This window comes from Mauremys reevesii, linkage group 2 (assembly GCF_016161935.1).
Source record: "Mauremys reevesii isolate NIE-2019 linkage group 2, ASM1616193v1, whole genome shotgun sequence".
Taxonomy (NCBI): Eukaryota; Metazoa; Chordata; order Testudines; family Geoemydidae; genus Mauremys; species Mauremys reevesii.
Window position 1 is genome coordinate 86,242,321 of NC_052624.1, and position 19,466 is coordinate 86,261,786.

Sequence of the window (19,466 nt, forward strand, 5' to 3'; positions counted from 1 at the left end):
GTTGGATTAAACATGCCGTACCTTAACATATGACAAATCCCACTGGAGACTCTCCTTGGCACAGTGATATGCTTCTTCCCACTTACCAAGGCTGTAAAAGGCATTTGATTTGTTGCACAATAACACAGCCACGTCTCTATGAGAAACCCTACGAAAATTAACGATATTAATGTTTAAGCAATTTTTTAAAAAGAGATAAATGGTACTTTATAGTGAACAAAAATTTGACCAAACTCTTCAATTTATTCCACCAAACAGAATTATGGTACAAGAAGATATCCTCTAGAAAGATAATAAAGATCCTGCAAATTCAGTTAACACAATTCCATCACTTATAGCAATATTCCATAGGGAAAAAAACTACTTTAAACAACATTAAGGTAACAAGGTGAAGTAAAGAAATACAGTTCTGATCATGCATGCCACCTTAACTCTATCCCACTCTTTCCAGGATATGCATGAAATACAGTCTATTTTATGACTGCATTATATTTTTTTCATTTAATCTCTGAAGGAAAATATTGAAAGTACATTGGTTCAATTAAGCAATTTGGATAGGTTCATGATCAGGTCCAAGGCCTGAATGGAACACTGGGGCTGTGACCTGCAGGTGGTAAGGAGAGCAAGTGTGCTTCAGCAACCAAGAACACTAACTAAAAATACAGGGCTAAATCCTTGGCTGATGTGAGCTGGCATAACTTCAGGGAAGCCAAATTTATACCAGCCGAGGATCTGGAAGAACATTAATTTAATTCTTACTTGGTTTTTGAATATTGATCATTTGAATGGTGGGGATCTGACCCAAACCAGTGGACCCAAGACAGTATCTAGGAAAATTTATACTAAAGACCCTGAACCTAGACACCAAGGCATTGGACTGGGTCTGAGGAGGAGCTGAGATACAATCCAAGCTTTGTCACAAAATCTCCATGCCTCCATTCTTTACTTCAGAGGGATAGTGTGATGATAAATCCATTAGTTTGTGTGAGGGGCTGAGATACTACAGCATTTGGGCTCTGGGATGAGCATAAGTACAGCACATAGACTCGAAGACTTTAAGACCGGATGGAACCATCATGATCATCTAGTCTGACCTCCTGCACATTGCAAGCCACAGAACCTCGCCCAACCACTCCTATAGTAACTTCTGGCTGAGTTACTGAAGTCCTTAAATCTTGATTTAAAGCAGGCGTTCCCAAAGTGGGTCTCGACCCCATTACAATGGGGTGACCAGGACTGATGTTAGACTTGCTTGGGCACGGGGCTGGGGCTGAAGCCCAAGCCCAACTGCCCGGTGATGAAGCCAAAGCCCGAGGGCTCAGGTTCCAGGCTCAGGTTCACCTGGGGGGTGAAGCCCTTGGGCTTTGGCCATCCTGTCCGGGGCGGCAGGTCTCAGGTGGGCTCAGGCTTCGGTCCCCCCTCCTAGAGTAGTGTAGTAATTCTTATCAGAAGAGGGTCACGGTGTAATGAAGTTCGAGAACCGCTGGTCTAGCCCAATGCCAGTAGAAAGAGTCAGAGTGAAAGAAAAAAAGAAAAACAAGTCAGTCATAGTAAATAGTTTAATTCAAGCTTGAATTACGCTTATTTTAATTTACAATAATTCTCAATATTTATTTTGGGCTTGTTCAGGTAATTTGATTAGTATCATGCCCATTTTACAGATGGGGAAAAAACAATGAATCAGGGATGTTAAGTGGCTTGTCAAAAAACAAAGACGAGTCAATATCAGGGCTTGAAAATAGAGTTCAAGAGTTCCTGATTCCTGCTATCCTTGGATAGCTGGATCACTTATCTTTAAAATTCTCTTATAATTTACTCTGTCATACATTAGCTGAATACTTACATCCCCCACTGGAATAACTGAAAGAGCACACGTATGGCTTCATCGTAGTTTCTGATGGCCAAGAAATAATTTCCATTTTTAAAGTTCTCATTTCCAGCTTTTTTCATAAACTCTGCATAATCCATAGGATCCATGCTAGTTGAAAGGGAAAAAACAAAACAAACAAATGAAAGCTCTATGCTATGGTGCTCCTCTGTCCCCCAAAATCACAAGAATATGCCTGTTTCCATCATAAAGGACCTAATCCTGAGAGGTGATAACCAGTTTGTAAGAACTTCAGTGAAAATTATGGATGTTCTTGGGATCAGACCCAAAATTCTCTCTTGCAACAACAATTCACTTTGGTTCTGAAGCCAATTTAATCTTCATCTCAAATTTTAAGTAGCAACTTCTCCTCCCACCAGTCATTAGGAGCAGGACAGATAAAAAACATCTTTCCTATCCCAACAACTGAAAATAGTGAGGTGAACTTGGACCACAGAACTGACTTGAAATTTACCCTCTCAATTTTTGTCTCAACCTTTGCCTAGCAGATTTAGTCCTTTGGCTGGTAGGTGCTTGGTACAGTTCTCAAATCTTGTTGGAATCTTATATTTTAAAATGGTATTTAAACTAATTTATTTAAATGGACACACACATATAAATACACTGGAAAAAAACATGAGAACTACAGAATTGGTTAAAAAATTCAAATTAAAAGTTTAATCTTAGTTGGTTGAAAAAACAGGAAACATTTCTGGGGGAGGAAAAAAAAACCTATTAATTCTCCTGGGGTTTGACCAACTTTTCTGGTTATACAGTTAGGCAGACAATTACACTGCAAGACTGCATAACAATCTGATTACTGCCTGAAAACATTATCATATAAACACAAGAGAGATACCCAGCCCAGAAGAGATCAAAATCTAATTTAAGACAAGATACAAGAAAAGGGTGTAACAAACAGTCCAAAGGAACATAAAGGGGACAATGACAGGAACCAGTATCATTTTTGCAATTTAAATTGCAAAACAAAATTACTTAAACAGAGAAATTAAAATAGTCACAACATCCAACATGTTTGGGGAGAAGGGATTCAAATACATTAAAACCAAAAACATTTACTTTGAGAAATGTTACTTCCAAAAAAAAAAAAAATTGCAAAAGTGAAAGAGAAAAGCAAGTTCTGAAGCTTCAACTAAAATCCTTTCCCAAGAATAAACTACCAATTAACAAGTATTGCTAAGCATTCCCATCAGTTTGGAAATCTTGCAACAAGAAAAAGCAGAAAGCCTACAAGGAGTGGAAGATGGGAGGGATCAGCAAGGAAAGCTACCTTATTGAGGTCAGAACATGTAGGGATAAAGTGAGACAGGCCAAAAGCCATGTAGAGTTTTCCCTTGCAAAGGAATTAAAACCAATAGTAAAAGATTCTATAGCCATATAAATAAGAAGAAAACAAAGAAACAAAAAGTGGGACCGCTAAACATGGAGGATGGAGTGGAGGTTAAAGATAATCTAGGCGTGGCCCAATATCTAAACAAATACTTTGCCTCAGGCTTTGGCTACACTTACACTTCAAAGCGCTGCAGCGCTTTGAAGCGCTAAGTGTAGTCAAAGCGCCAGCGCTGGGAGAAAGCTCTCCCAGCGCTGTCCGTACTCCACCTCCCTGTGGGGAATAACGTACAGCGCTGGGAGCCGCGCTCCCAGCGCTGGGGCTTTGACTACACTGGCGCTTTGCAGCGCCGCAATTTGCAGCGCTGGAGAGGGTGTGTTTTCACACCCTGCTGCAGCGCTGCAAATTTGTAAGTGTAGCCAAGCCCTCAGTCTTTAATGAGGAGTTTAGGGATAATGGCAGGATGACAAATGGGAATGAGGATATGGAGGTAGATATTACCACACCCAAGGTAGAAGCCAAACTCAAACAGCTTAATGGGACTAAACTGGGGAGTCCGGATAATCTTCATCCAAGAATATTAAAGGAACTGGCATATGAAATTGCAAGCCCATTAGCAAGAATTTTTAATGAATCTGTAAACTCAGGGGTTGTACCATATGACTGGAGAATTGCTAACACAATTCCTATTTTTAAGGACAAAGGAAACATAGTGGATAGGACCTAACTAAATTTCTAGGATTATGCTAAAGCCTCAGCCACAAATCAGGGAGATAGATGCATTCATAGCGAAGATGGAACCTTCGTTTCATTTCCCAAGCTGCAAAACAACATTTTAAAAAGTAATAAACTGTGTAAATAATAAAAATTAGTAATATTTTAAAAAACAAAATTCTTACCTATGTTACAAAAAAACCTTAGACTTTTTCAATTCTTTCAGTTTTAATCTATGATTTTTAATCCATATGTATCCCTTTAACATCAGGAGCAAGTAAAAAATGATCACAGAAAGAAAAAAATATCCTGAAACGGGTTCAGCTACCGAGATGTTTTCTTAATATGCATTGTGCATGTGTGTTTGGTTCTGTGTTGATCAGAGTACATATAACCCTTGATATAGCTCATCTTATCAAGGGTGGACTTTGACTGTTTTTGTTTTTTCAAGAATTAAGGTGGAGAATGTAGTGAGGGTGGGGTCTCTGGTTTTTGCCCAGAACTAAATTTGTTTATTGTAATATTAAGTATTTATTTTGGTTCCATTTAAAATAAAAATCAACAATGCAACAAAGTTTCACAGACATGTTATGGAACAATATAGTGAAAGATCTTTGGTTACAACATTTGTTTGCCTTTTGTTACTGATTTTTCTAATAAAATACAAATAGAAAGAAAGGGGGTAAAGGGGGAAAGGGGAGAAACAACCAAACATGAGTATAATGGTTACAGCACTTATCCCAAGAAAGATCAAATTTAGAAACCACCAGAAATTTTAATCTCTTTTCACAAGACAAGAAAATGAAAGAGAAAGTATGCTGGTCTGTAGGACTCGATTCTGATCTTACTTGCACCATTTTACACTAGTGTAAATTACTCCTGATTTACCCCAGCATAAGTGAAATCAGATAAGCCCATGTCTTCCCCCAGAAAGAAAACCAGTAAATGTAAAGAATGGGAGACTGACCAGTTAAAGTCAAGAGGCTGAGAGGAACACAACTATCCTTTCTGTGCAAAAAGCAAATGGAGACTTCACTCTCACCAGCCCAGCAGGAGAAGGGGGAGATGTGGAGATCAGAGCTCTTCCTCTGGTTTCAATCTACTCAGTAGAGCTGACCCAAAATGTATTCCACAACATTAACCAAACCTTTTTTGGCATTTGCAATAATTTTACCAATTTCCTCTGGCTATTTTTTTAATTTTTGTGGTCTCCTGCATTTCTTGATTCTGTCCAGAAGTGATGAAATACAGCAAAAGAGTTTCTTCATGCAGTACTCCAGCACAACTGAACTAAAAATCTTGTGGTAAAGCCTATTCTTTTGACCTTGCCAGCCGAGAGCCTAAAACAGATACTAATAAAATCAATGGGATGATTGCTGTTGACTTCATTGGGAGCAAGGCTGGGCACGAGAGCCAAGAGGTTTGGATAGCAAAATCTGACAGCTGAGTGCTTATCGAAACAAAACCACTGAACTAACTGCCAATTGCTACATAAAACATATTGCTCCAACTTCTTCCTGAAGCTTAATTCTCTCTCAAAGAAAGCTAAACATCTCTCCATTCATAGGAGTTTACAACAAGGATGTAATCTATTATTCTGATTTGAATGAGCATAATTATTTATTTCATGCAACATAAATGGGCAAAATCAGAACCATAAGAACATACAACCATAAGTAACCAAAGGCCTTGGCTTTCCTGCTGGGGAAATACCAAGTCCCTCACCGTGTGGAAATCTTCCTTCAGTCACAGAAATACAGAGGTCTGGGGGCAGGGAATCCACAAAGACTTCTCCATGCTAACTGAATGCAAATAACTACATCAATGTAACATCAAGACCCTGATCCTGAAAATAATTAAGAATGGGCTTAACTTTTCTACTGCGAAGAATCCCACTGAAGTCAATGGGACTACTCATTATAGCAAAATTAAGCATGGAGATCTCTCAGTGGTTTGAGCATTGGCCTGCTAAACCCAGCATTGTGAGTTCAATCCTTGAGGGGGCCACTTAAGGATCTGGGGCAAAATCAGTACTTGGTCCTATTAGTGAAGGCAGGGGGCTGGACTTGATGACCCTTCGGGGTCCCTTCCAGTTCTAGGAGCTAGGTATATCTCCATTAATTTTGGGGGAGGGATAGCTCAGTGGTTTGAGCATTGGCCTGCTAAACCCAGTGTTGTGAGTTCAATCCTTGAGGGGGCCATTTAGGGAACTGGGATAAAAATCTGTCTGGGGATTGATCCTGCCTTGAGCAGAGGGTTGGACTAGATGACCTCCTGAGGACCCTTCCAACCCTGATATTCTGTGTGTGCAAGTGTTTACAGAATCTGGACCTAAGTATTTTATACAACAGTAAAATCATTAAGGTCTGACCCTATTCCTACTGAATCAAAGGGCAAAGCTCCCATGGACTTCACTGTTGCCAAGTCTTTGGATTCTGTTGAGACTCTCGTGATATTTGGTGTTTCACCAGTTCCTGGAGATGTGATTACATGAAAGTCCCAATTTTCTCTCTCTCTTTTTTTTTTTTGGGGGGGGGGGGAAGAGGTGTGGAGGGAGAGTGTTGTGGTTGTAGAGAAAAGCTTGAAATTGTGATCAGAGTGAAACCTAAAGGCTCAATTGTTTTTTAAATAACATGATCTTTAAGCCAATCATCATTTTTTGGAGGCCTGACTTGGGATTTTTGAACATTTGGGGTTGGCAATACTGAGAACTGGATCCCATAATCAGGAAATGTGAAAGTTAAAAGCCCAGACGCATTGTTCAGCCTGCATGTTCTGGGGGTTATACATTTTGTAAGACAATATGTTACTTATTTAATGAGAAAAACTAGAATTGTAATCTACATTATGTAATGTGGTTAACTTAATGCTGTTGTTGCAAGTTCATCTAGAAGTTTCACCTTATAGCGACAGCTTCTATGGAAAAAGGCCTTTTCTCCCTAAGGCACGTCACTTCCTCCAAAACCCAAGCAGCAGGGCTACAAGTATTTTTTTTTTTTTTTATTGAAAGATGTTTGGGGGGGGGTGCGTTATTTACATCTGGATGATAACGTTATCAGCAATGGTGGGAAACGAGAAGCCTCTCTCCCAGGCTGAGGAAATTCATCCTCCGGAAGTCTTTGTGGTCACCCTTCCTGTCATGCAAAAAGAATGCAACTTCTTACCCCTGTCCTCAAAGACATCACCACGTCAGCAGAAAACACAAACGACCAAACTGTAGAAGAGTGACTGCCAACACCTTCAACAGCATTCATAGAGAAAGAAAATAAACCCATTCCAACAGGCAACATGAACAATTGCGAAAGAAGCAGCCTCTCTTATTTCTGAAAGCAAACACTGCAGCTGTCAGGCAGAAAGATGGAGTCTTCTCCAGCCTCTAACCACCACAGACAGATGGAATTCACTAACATCAGGCCAATCGAATGTTACTGTTGCACTGAAAGGTCCCAAAAGCCACCCAAAGGAGGCTACAGCCCTTTACACTTTGTTCCCTGGATGCTGCACAAAGAAGTTTTCAGCCTGCATTGAAATAGTTGTTGTGTGCAAAGAGTAGGAAAACAAAATAGAACTTTTGAAAAAATATGATTTGGCTCCGCATTAAATGGTAAAGATGGCACAAAAATCTTAAAATTGCAGAATGTACTGTTATTTTTGGACCTGCGATATTCCAACATTCTGGCTCATAATGCTGGCACTTAGTCCTGGTCTACACTTAAAAATTAAACCGCCCCTAGCTATATCGCTCAGGGTTGTGAAAACTTCCATGCTCTGAGTGCCATGGTGAGGTTGCCCTTACCCCGAGGGTAAACACAGCAAGATCAACAGAAGAATTCTTCAGGTGACCCAGCTACTGCCCTTCAGAGAGATGCATTAACTACATCGATAAAGGAAGTGTCTACACTGCAGCAGCATAGCTGCAACGCTGTGGCTATGCCATTGTGGTGCCTGTAACGTTTAATGTAGACATAGACTATCTAGTTGTGACTCAAACAAATGAAAATTTCAGGCACAAGAAAAATATAGACTTGTCGAAGTTTGGACAGGGCCTTCTCTCCTGTTTAGGCTAGCCAAAAGTGTTAGGGAGCACACTTTAATTGCTATTTAAAATACCTTTAAAAACGTGTTAGCTGGTGTTTATCAGCCCAAAACTCACCCATAATCTAGACAAGGTCTACATTTTGTGAGATTCTGTGCAAAGTAACATGCAGGGTGCGCCTGGGTGGCTCCTGGCAGTCCATGACTATTCTTTGACTGGCTTTGTCCACCCTCCCACTTCCACATCACACAATACAGTAGAACCTCAGAGTTATAAACACCAGAGGTCAACCACATACCTCATTTGGAACCGGAAGTATGCAGTCAGGCAACAGCAGAAACAAAAAAATAAATAAAGCAAATACAGTACAGTGCTGTCTCAAATGTAAACTACTAAAAAAATAAAGGGGAAAGTTTTAATAAAAAGATTTGACAAGGTAAGGAAACTCTCTGTGCTTGTTTCATTTAAATTAAGACATTTAAAAGCAGCACTTTCTTCTACATAGTAAAGTTTCAAAGCTGTACTAAGTCAATGTTCAACTGTAAACTTCTGAAAGAACCATAATGTTCTGTTCAGTTACGAATCACCTCCATTCCCAAGGTGTTCGTAACTCTGAGGTGATACTGTAATTCAAAAATCACGCAAGCTAAAAAGTAAAGGAATATCAAGACACGGGGGTAGGAGGAAAGCATGTGCCAGTAGGGAAACTGTGTTATCCCACATGTGTGTTGACAGAGCTATCCACCTGAAAAAAGTGCTGGGCCACAGGCAGCCCAATCCCAAATACATAGTCCCTGATCCTGTGCATGACAGCGAGTGGGGCTTTGCACATGCATGACAGTCCACACTCACTCTATTACCTGCAGTGTCAGTTCGTACATTAGTGCTCATTTTCAAGAGGATGTACAGACACTGCAATTTAAGGGCCAAGTATTATTTTTCCTCTATCTAGAGATGACCATGACTTTAGGATCCTACAACAATAACTAAGCTAACTTTTTTTTGCCCTGAAAAGGACGCAACAATTCTAGTTCTTTCACAGCTAAATTAATTATCCACATCCAACTCGGCATTGGGTTGCATTCTTTAAGGTGACTTGCAAAGATTCTATTAAAAATTAGGCTTGTGCTCTTTTGTTTTATCATGTACGAAGTGCATGACCCAAAAGATACTAGTCTCTCCAACTCTAAATGTACCTCTCCTCCCAGCCAAAATAATAATAATAAAGTTAATTTCTGCTTGTTTATTACCTTAGAAATATCAAGATTATCTAGTTTGATCTTCCCCAGTATTGTGGGAAGAACTGCTGTGGCTGAGATTTTTTAAAATAAAAATAAAAACTAAAAATTAAGGCTACTGATTAATCGCAGTTAACTCATGCGATTAACTAAAAAAAAGTAACTGTGATTTAAAAAATTAATCGTGATTAATCACACTGTTAAACAATAGAATACCAATCAAAATTTATTAAATATTTTTGGATGTTTTTCTACATTTTCAAATATATTGATTTATATTACAACACAGAATACAAAGTATACAGTGCTCACTTTATATTATTTTTATTACAAATATTTACACTGTAAAAATGATAAAAGAAATCGTATATTTCAATGCACTACAGTACTTTATCGTGAAAGTGTAGATTTTTTTTGGTTACATAACTCCACTCAAAAACAAAACAATGTAAAACATCAGAGCAAGGGTCGACAACTTTTGGTACGCAGCTCGCCGGTAAGTACCCTGGCGGGCCGGGCCGGTTTGTTTACCTGCCGTGTCTGCAGGTTTGGCCGATCGCAGCTCCCACTGGCTGCGGTTTGCCATTCGAGGCCAATGGATGTGCTGGTATTCTATTATTGTTTAACAGTGAGATTAATTGCATGATTAATCACGATTAATTTTTTTAAGCACTTGACAGCCCTACTAAAAATCCTGCAATATCATTTTACTAGTTCTCCAGTCACTACAGACTCTTCCAAATCAGACAAAACTTGAATTCCTAATGTAAAAAACAATCAGAAAATTTTTAAAAAGCACAGCAAAAGCCTGCCTTCTGTCTACAACATAGAACAAGAAAAATAGTAGCATAACCATAGGTACTGGAACTAGGGGTGCTGCTGCACCCCCTGGCTTGAAGTGGATTCCAGCATATACAGGGTTTACAGTTTGGTTCAATGGCTCTCAGCACCCCCACTACACAAATGGTTCCAGCGCCCCTGAGCATAACCCTACTTTTTGCCCCGCCCACTTTCTTTGCAGCTCAGCTTTAAACAAAGATTCACCTGGAAAGAGGTACATCATTTGGACATTTCTCATACCACAATACAACCTATGAACTGTCCTTGCGGCCTGCTGCTTCCCGCAGCTCCCATTGGCCGGGAACGGCGAACTGCGGCCACTGGGAGCTGCCGGGGGGGGAGGAGGGGGCTGTGCCTGCGGGTGGTCAACATCAGCAAAATGCCCACCACTGTCCTAGGTGTTATCTGGGAAATTAACAATGGGAGGGATGGTTGGGGTCACGGAAATCAGAGCGATAGGTGGTGTAAGGGATTTTGAGATGAAAAACAGCCTGGAGGTTGAGGCAGTGGACTGGGACTCAAGAACATCTGGGCTCAATGTCCAGCGTTGGCACAGCCATCCTGTGTAACCCTGGGCAAATCACTTAGTCTCTCTTTCCCATCTGTACAACTGGGATAAGAATCTTCCTTTCTCCCACCTTTTATCTGTTGTGTCTGTTTAGACTGTCAGTTCTTCAGGGCAGGTCACGTCTCTTACGCTGTGTATTTACCGTACTTAGTGCAACGGGACCTCAATCTCTGCCAAGGCTCCAGGCACAACTAAAAAGCAAAAAAATAAATACTAGATAGATATTTAGTTGATTTTCAGGCAGGGAACACAATGAGTGATGGGAAAGCAAAACAATAAGGAAAGATGAAAGCAAAAACAGTTAGTGGCAGACAGATGCCTGCAGATCCTCTGTTAAACCACACATCATCTTTGTTACTAGTTCTTAAAGGAGAGGAAGGATGGTTTAGTGATTAGGGCTCTAGCATAGAATTTGGGAGGCCCAGATTAAATTTCCTGTTCTGCCACTGACTTTCTGTGTGAGCTTGGGCAAATCACTTAGCCTCTGTCTCAATTCCCCATCTGGAATATAGGAATAATAGCACTTCCCAGTCTCACAGGGGTTTTGGGAATTGCTGAGATCTACTGATGAAAAACTAGCTTGTGATATCTCTACATATGCTAAATAGCACCTATGACTGATTTGGAGCTGCTCTGCAATAAATTATGAATACTGTGTGTTGACCCGCTTATTGGGATGTTTACTGCATAAATACCAGTTTAGTTTAAGAGGGGTACGGTAAGGAAAACAAGCAGGAAGGAATCAAAGTGGCTGAAGATAAACCACTTCTCAGCAAACACTTAAAGAGTTGTTAAAAGATAATGCCCGAAATATTAATTTTGACAATTCAACCTCCTGACTCCAGCCAATTTACAAAACTGGTTTTAATGAGTAGAGCCAAGGTCTGGGAACCTGAAGATCAAAAAGCACTATAACAGCGGAAAAATGGACTCCCTCAAGAGGGAGACTACTATTCAGGAAAAATCAGAGTAACCCTCAGGACCTGCTGGGGTGTCTGCAGAAGATACCATGGGGGGTATGTAGACTATTTCAAAAGTCTTCCTTGCTAAATGCTTTGTTCCCACTGTTAAACAACAATTTGATTTCACACATACACTCCTGAAGAGAAGAACTGCAGGTGCTGGACCTGTCATACCTGCTGTGTAAGCACAGTCAATACACAGGGTACTGTAGCTCAGAGCCTGGTGCACAAATGGGAAAAACTTGGAATTCCACCCCATGATAGACAAGTAAAGGCTTGACACTTGTGGGGCTGCACTCAGAGAGACAGCAAAGGAACAGAGGTGCAGGTAGCACTGAAACCATGCCAGGACCTTACATCATCTAAGAACCTGTGAAAAATCACAGATTTATTTTTTAAATTCACAGGCAGCAGCACAAGTAAAGTATCCATTTTCACAGAATATACACAGCCACCAAGCCCCTCCTGAACTGCTATGATTTTTCCAACAGCAGGGAAGTGGGAGTGGGCATCCATGCACATCGATCTTATGCTGGGTACAGCTTGTAGTGCACAGTAGCATTAGTTGGAACAGTAGTTCGGGGTGGGGGGGAGAAGAACTGGGAGCTGGTTTTATGCGAGGCACAGTAGCCAGTGGCGCAGCTGCCGCTTGGAACGCAAGCTACAAGCTGCACGGAGCTTGAGACCAGTGAGCACAGATGCCTGTTTCCACCGCCCATAATTTTGCCAACAGCACATTTTAGGCTTAAGTTCACTATTTCCACCCAGTCCGTGAAATTGTGATTTTCACAGGGCTCTAACCATGAACTCAAGGAAACTAGTCACAGACTAAGATACTACTCAGTATGAGTGAAGATACCACATCTGTCCCTTTGAGGTCACTGGATGAATGGAGCTTTAGATGTGGGAAACCCTGATCTACCACAGATCAGTTACAACTCTGTGCCCCTACCCTGTCTTTTAATTATTTAAGTTGTATTAATCCCATTTAGACTGTAAACTCCGCAGACCAAGTATCTGTCTAATAATATATCTCGTGAAGCCATGAAACTTATAACACTTTACAAGTAAAAGATAATACCTAGTAAAATGCACAGTATTGCAGCTCCACCACTTAAAGACAAGAATTAAATGTGAATCTGATTAAGTTAATGGTGTAGTTCTTTGTCACAGAACAAGCCAAAAGCCATTGTGGGTTTATTTAAAAAGATATATCTATGCTTAACATTCTTCCGCCTCCTCTCCCAAGCCAAATTTACCACTAGCATATGTGGCATGGACCTCCCATAAGTTAATAATTACTCTGTTTACACCTGTCATGAATTTGGTCCTAGGTATTATGCAAAGTAGTGTTATCCTATCATTGTAACAGAATAGGATTTTTTCTTCTTTTAATTTCCAAGTTATCCCCTCTTCTTTCCATGTAACAAGGTCAACAGCATGTCTTATCTCCAGGAGGATGTCTGTATACATAAACCAGAGTTACACTCTAATAAGCAACATTGTATTTATCTAGCATTTCCAGTCTCCATTAGGGAAATACTACATGTTGTTAACTCTGGTTTACAACCATGAAGGGGGAGGGAGGGGAGACAGCAACTTTGAGAATCTTAGTGCAGATCAGCCAACAGTTCCCATCACACTTTAAGCACCACAAGATGTGATCCAGCCCAGAAAAGATCTAGTCAACAGGGCACCTGAAACTCAGGTAGCTGTTTATACAAAGTTTCCCAGTACTGCTGGTGGAGCTGAACTAGTATAAGTGAGAGTGAGAAATCTCTGCAAGATTTCCCTGGTGTAGACAAGACCTGTGAGTCAATCAGAACTGGGAATACAACTCTACAAATCCTGGCTCCCTTGCCTATGTTTAGGCTACATTCAGCTCTGAAGAGTCCAATGTATCTATTTTCACAGATCTATGGGGAAACCACTGGACTCCCACTAACATATTTTCCAGGAGATCTGGAAACCTTTTACCACTTGCAATAAACCTCAATTATCTATTTTTGCAATATTGCAAAACTGCTGGTTTGTTTTGGAACAGCCAAGAAAAGGATTAAAAGAAAAACAAACATTACAAGGATAAGCTATTACCAAAGTGCAGAGACCATTCACTCTACTTTTTAAACAAAAAACTTCTCAGTTTGCACAGAGATCAAAAAGCAGCTTCGTGGTGCAACAATACAAGACTTAATCCCAGTGGGGAATGGGGTCCAACTCCATTAGAAAACGTGCTCGTTTCCAGACTGCCCTAAACGAAGCTCCCCACTTTTAAACACAGATCAACACAACCAGTCCCTCTTTTTTAAGTACTCTCTACATAAGGGCACCACAAACCACACACAGTCCGCCCCCCAGGTGAAAGAGCAAAGATGGCCTCATAATTCACCCCACATGCAGGCAAGCCTCTAAAATATTTATAACTACACCCATTATTTTGCACATGCAGAATATAACACCCCTTCCCTTAAAAGCAATATGGACCCTCTCCTGCATTCCTTGAGCACTCCCACTAGCTTCATGGAAGTTTTGGGTGCCCAGGGAAGGTGGGATAGGAGGCCCCTAAAGAAACACATCCTTCAATGCAACGCAGCTCCGCCGAAGGCGGGAGTTGCAGTAGAGGTGGCTCTGGGAAGGTGGTCTCTGGGCTCTCTCTCTACCTTTTAGTCTTCGGGAATAAGTGGGGGGGAGGCGGTGGGTTCGTGCATGAGCCCTGAGTGCACCCTGCCTAAAGCAAAGGCGCAGGCTGCTTTCTTCTGTAGGAAGTTCCCTGGCTTGCTGCACCTCCTATGGCTACAATGACGACATGCACCCACCTACCTGAATCCTGAAGGGGCGGCAGGACGCCAGCACACAGAGGCATTTGCCGCTGCAGCTGCTCTTCGCTCCTCCATAGCGCGCAGCTCTGCACAGCGGCCTGGCGCTGCTCAGCTGCTGGCCGTAAACAAAACCCATCCTAGCGGGCGCGCGGCGCACACCCAAGCCTGGGCGGGCCACGTTCTAACCACGCCCTCTCATCGACGTCACTTCGGGGAAACGGGCGGCTCGCGCCGGGGATAGAACCCTGAGCCGCTGAAACTTCGAAAATCGAAACCAGCTTGTTCTAAGCAGCCCCCGGCCGGAGCTTGGGGGGGGGGGGGCAGGACTTGTCCCCAGACCACGTCTCTTGCACGTTGGGCGCCATCCCCTGTACCTCGCACTAGGGATTTCGCCCCCAGTGTTAACCTACCTGTAAGGTGCTTGATGAGCGCTTTTTTAGGTACTAGAAAGGGCAACATGAGGCCCAAGCCCTGGATCTTGATGACCAAACTGAACCCCCCCCCCCTCAACTTTGAAATCTAAATCCTAGGGGTGGTTTTTGACCATTAAGCTGCTTATAGGGAAGCTGAAACGTTTACACTGTGATTTCAAACTTCTCCTAACTTTGGGTCTTGTGTTTTAGTCTTTCTGGAAACCTTGGGGTGTAAAAGGGATTTTGCTGTATGTTTCCCTGAGACATTTACATTTCAATCATCATTTTAAAGTGCATGATTCAAAATTATGCTTCTGAATAATACATTATTGCTAATTATTGGGAGACAGCATGGGATCAATGAATAAAGCAACAGACTGGAACAGCAGAGATTCTTCGAGTGATTGCTCATGTGTATTCCACAATAGGTGTCCGTGCTCACCATGTCTATGGGTGTCAGAAGTTCTTCCCCTAGCAGTACCTGTAGGGGAGCGCCCCTAGCGACCCTTGGAGTGGCGCCTCCATGGCGTGGTATAAGGGCCACTGCGCGCTCCCCCCACCCTCAGTTCCTTCTTGCTGTCAGTGAAGGCGCTTCGGAACTGCTCTGCTCCAGCTTTGCTGCAGCTCTTCCCCAGAACTCTCGCTCATTCAGTGTATAATACCTGTTGTAAGTAGTTTTATTAGTTTTAGTTTGGTTTAGTTAGTGTGCCCAGGCCAGGGTATGCCCCGCGCCCTGGGTTTTAAGTCATGCAACACTTGTAGGCAACCAATGCCAGGGAGTGATCTGCACACGGACTGTTTTTTACGCTGTTTGGGTGAAACCCATCTCAGCGATCGCTGCAAGAATTGCAAGTTGTTTAAGCCTCGGACTGAGAGAGAGAGAGAGAGACACATTAGGCTCCAGGCCATCCTGATGGAGTTGGCATTGACCCCGACTCCAGCACGCTGCTCCAAGTTGGCACCACGTACCAGGATGTCGGTTTGCAGCAACCTCCTGCCGCCATCTACCAGTCGACATCGCTCCCCATCCGCAGGGCACACCAAGAAGGCTAAGAAGAGGCGTTCTCCGGCGCGGCACCAGAGCAAGACTGAGGGAGAAGCTAGACCCATGTTGGACAGTCCTTGGTCCCCATCGGCCTCTAGGCCTCTGACTAAGGTCCAGAGGAGTAGCCCAGCCCATTCGGAGTAGGTTTCCCCAGGTGTCCGGATGCCCTCCACACCAGAGGCCCTGCAAGCAGCCCAGGACATTATGTACATGCTGGTACCAGGAGCACCGCCAACGTTGGCCCCACGCTCTAGGGACAAGCCGCCACTAGGATCTCCACAGTTGCCCCCAACTCAGTACCGGTCACGGTTGAGCGAATGTTCCCGACGCCATTCACCACTCAGCAACCATCTCGTGCATAGTCCACACAGGTCACCATCAACACCCACCAGGTTGTCTGGCTGGGTTCTGACGAACAGAGACTCCAGGCACCGCTCCGCCTCAAGCTGCTGACCCCGATGGGACCAAGGCAGACGATGCCAAAGGTCCTCATTTCAGAGGGGCTATCGTGGCCAGTCGTGATACAAACGTCAATGCCATTCCCGTTTGTTGTCTCACTCCAGGATTCTGCCACGGCACTGCTCCTGCAGCCCCGGGCGTCAGTCACCGGCACCTCACCAGCGTGGATCCACCCGCCAGAGCCAATCGCGGAGCAGCTGCTACCGGCAGTTCCGTTCCTCCGCATCTGGATCACGGTCTCATGATCAGCACCTCTCCCAGCGCCGCCGCTCCTCCTGGTCCAGGGACAGCGGCAGGTCATATGTCAGCCCAGCCTCCCTTTGTAGTCGTCCATTGATGGGTCATGCCATCCAGGCCAAACAGCCTGGTCTGCCGGTGCCACAGCAGGTGCAGTGGCACCAGGCCCTGTGACCGGCACAGTGGTACCAGTGGGCACTGTGGCCCCTGATGCATCCCCCAGTGGGGGCTTTCTCCATGGCTGGAGCCTTGGAACAGCTGTCGGCCTCCCTCTCCCAGCCTCCGAGGAAGAAGTTAATGGGACGTGCATCTTCAGCACCGTGCCTGGAGAGTGACCAGGTGGTGGATCCTCCAGTGCCAGTGGACATGCAAAGTACCGCACCTGCCTCCTCGCCCTCTCCTGGTGAGACAATTATGGCCCCTCCTCCCTCCGTCCCGCAGGAGGACTCTAAAGCCCACCAGGAACTATTGGAAAGGGTGTCGTCAAACCTCAACCTTCAGGCAGAGGAGGTGGAGGAGCCCTCGGACTCTCTTTTTAACATCCTGTCCACCTTGGTGCTGGGCAGGGTGGCCTTGCCACTCCACAAAGGGGTGGCAAAAATTTCAAATGCCTTGTGGCAAACCCCGGCCTTATTGTCCCCCATCACTAAGAGTGCAAAGCAAGTATTTTGTGCCCACCAAGGTACATGAATACCTATACACCCATCCTGCTCTAACTCTCTGGTGGTCGAATCAGTCAACCACAGAGAGCACCAGGGCCAACCAGCCCCTACTCCGAAAAATAAAGACTCAAGGAGGCTGGATTCATTTGGGGAAAAAATGTATTCATCCTCGAACTTCCAGTTACGGGTGGTGAACCATCAGGCTCTCCTGGCCCGGTATGAGTTCAATCTGTGGGGCTTTCTGCCCAAGTTCAAGGACTCCCTCCAGGAGTGTGACAGGTGTGATGGGTTGGATCACAGAAACCCCCTTGGGAACTGCCAACTGATGTGCCAAGACTACTTCTGCCCCTGCTTTCCCTGACAGCCTGGGACTTCAGCACCCTGTCTTGTTGAGCCAGACATGCCAGTCTGCTCCAACACAGACCCAGGGTCTGAACCACGTGCCCCAGAGCTGTAGACTTAACTGAAAGCAACTTACAGAAGTGTTCCTGTCTTTTACATTCAGATGCCTAACTCCCAATGGGTCTAAACCCCAAATAAATCTGTTTTACCCTATATAAAGCTTATGCAGGGTAAACTCAAATTGTTCACCCTCTATTACACTGATGGAGAGATATGCACAGCTGTTTTCCGCCTCCCCCTCCCCCGGTATTAATACATACTCTGGGTTAATTAATAAGTAAAAAGTGATTTTATTAAATACAGAAAGTAGGATTTAAGTGGTTCCAAGTAATAGCAGACAAAACAAAGTGAATTGCCAGCAAAATAAAATAGAACACACAAGTCTATGTCTAAGAAAACTGAATACAGATAAAAACCTCACCCAGTAAGCTTCCTTTTACAGACTAGTCTCCTTCTAGTCTGGGTCCAGCAATCACTCACATCCTCTGTAGTTACTGTCCTTTGTTCCAGCTTCTTTCAGGTATCCCTGGTGGGTGGAGAGCCAGCTGAAGACAAAATGGAGAGGTCTCCCATGGATTTAAGTAGACTGTCTCTTGTGGGTGGAGACCCCCTCCTCTGTCCTATGCAAAGTCCAGCTCCAATATGGGGGTTTGGAGTCACATGGGCAAATCACATTCCATGCATGACTGAGTTCCTAAGTTTAAGCCGCAGCAGGCTCCCACTCAGGCTACCCACTCTAAATACGAGCCCCCTTATAAAAAGTTGTGGGACTATTAGAAACGCCCTCAGAGGCAGTTTCGGTCTGACCCCCAGCCTGGGTCCTCCAAGGGCAAACAGGCAGGGAAATGGCAGTTTTGACAGGATGCTTGGGGGTGACCTACCTGTTCACATCAGGGATCCACCCACAATAAAGCTTCCCTTCTCCAACTGGTTGTGTGCTTTTCTCCTGGAGTGGTCGCGGCTGACCTCAGACTGATGGGTCCTCAACACCATCTCCTGGGGTTACAACCTCCAGTTTACCTCTACCTTGCCCAACCACCCTCCGCTCCCGTCCCTCCTGGGGGAACCCTCTCACGAGGGCTTGCTTGAGCAGGAGGTGGGACGGCTCCTTGGCCTAGGAGCAGTGGAAGTGGTGCCAGTGGAGTTCAAACACAAGGGGTACTACTCCTGCTATTTCCTTATCCCGAAGGCCAAAGGGGGGCTCAGGCCCATCCTGGACCCATGGTGAAGCTTAAGTTCCACATGGTCTCCCTGGCTCCATCATCCCCTCCCTGGCAGGGACTGGTACGCTGCCCTCGATCTGCAGGACACTAACTTCCACATCCATATATGCGAGGGGCACAGGCGCTTCCTCCATTTCACGGTTGGACAGGAAGACTACCAATTTATGGTCCTCCCATTTGGCCTGTCCACTGCCCCCAGGGTATTTACAAAGTGTATGTCGGTGGTGGTGGCCTACCTCAGGCGCAGTGGGGTCCAGATCTTCCCCTATCTGGATAATTGGCTGGTCAAGGGCAGCTCCCGGTTGCAGATGTGGGATCACGTGGCGCTCCTCCTGTCCATGTGTGCCACTCAGGGCCTGTTAGTAAACGACACCAAGTCCACATTAGTCCCAGTACAATGCATAGAGTTTATCGGGACAGTCCTGGATGCCACGTCGACCAGAGCCTCCCTCCCACTGGAGAGGTTTGAGACCCTGAAAGGGCTCATTGACACACTCATGAGGTTTCCAGTGACAACAGCCAGAGCGTGTCTCCAGCTTCTGGGTCACATGTCGGCATGCACATATGTGGTTCGCCACGCCAGACTCAGGATGAGGCCCCTCCAGTTCTGGTTGGCCTTGGTGTTCTCCC

At 44.3% G+C, this 19,466-nt stretch overlaps 1 protein-coding gene across 4 annotated transcripts in view; it reads right to left on the reverse strand.

Annotated features, from left to right (window-relative positions):
- Positions 1 to 14,527, reverse strand: part of TRANK1 (tetratricopeptide repeat and ankyrin repeat containing 1) — a 77,838-nt gene extending 63,311 nt beyond the window's left edge. For 3 of the 4 annotated variants that reach the window (XM_039523831.1, XM_039523828.1, XM_039523832.1), the window contains exons 1-3: positions 14,397 to 14,523; positions 1,844 to 1,978; positions 22 to 148 (exon numbers count right to left, since the gene is read on the reverse strand). In XM_039523831.1, coding sequence (XP_039379765.1) covers positions 22 to 148; positions 1,844 to 1,978; positions 14,397 to 14,470 — 336 coding nt within the window. In that variant the 5' untranslated portion in view covers positions 14,471 to 14,523. Of the gene's footprint in view, positions 1 to 21; positions 149 to 1,843; positions 1,979 to 10,684; positions 10,806 to 14,396 lie in introns of all 4 variants that reach the window. The other variant, XM_039523829.1, reaches the window with a different exon arrangement.
- Between the last annotated feature and the right edge of the window lie 4,939 nt (positions 14,528 to 19,466).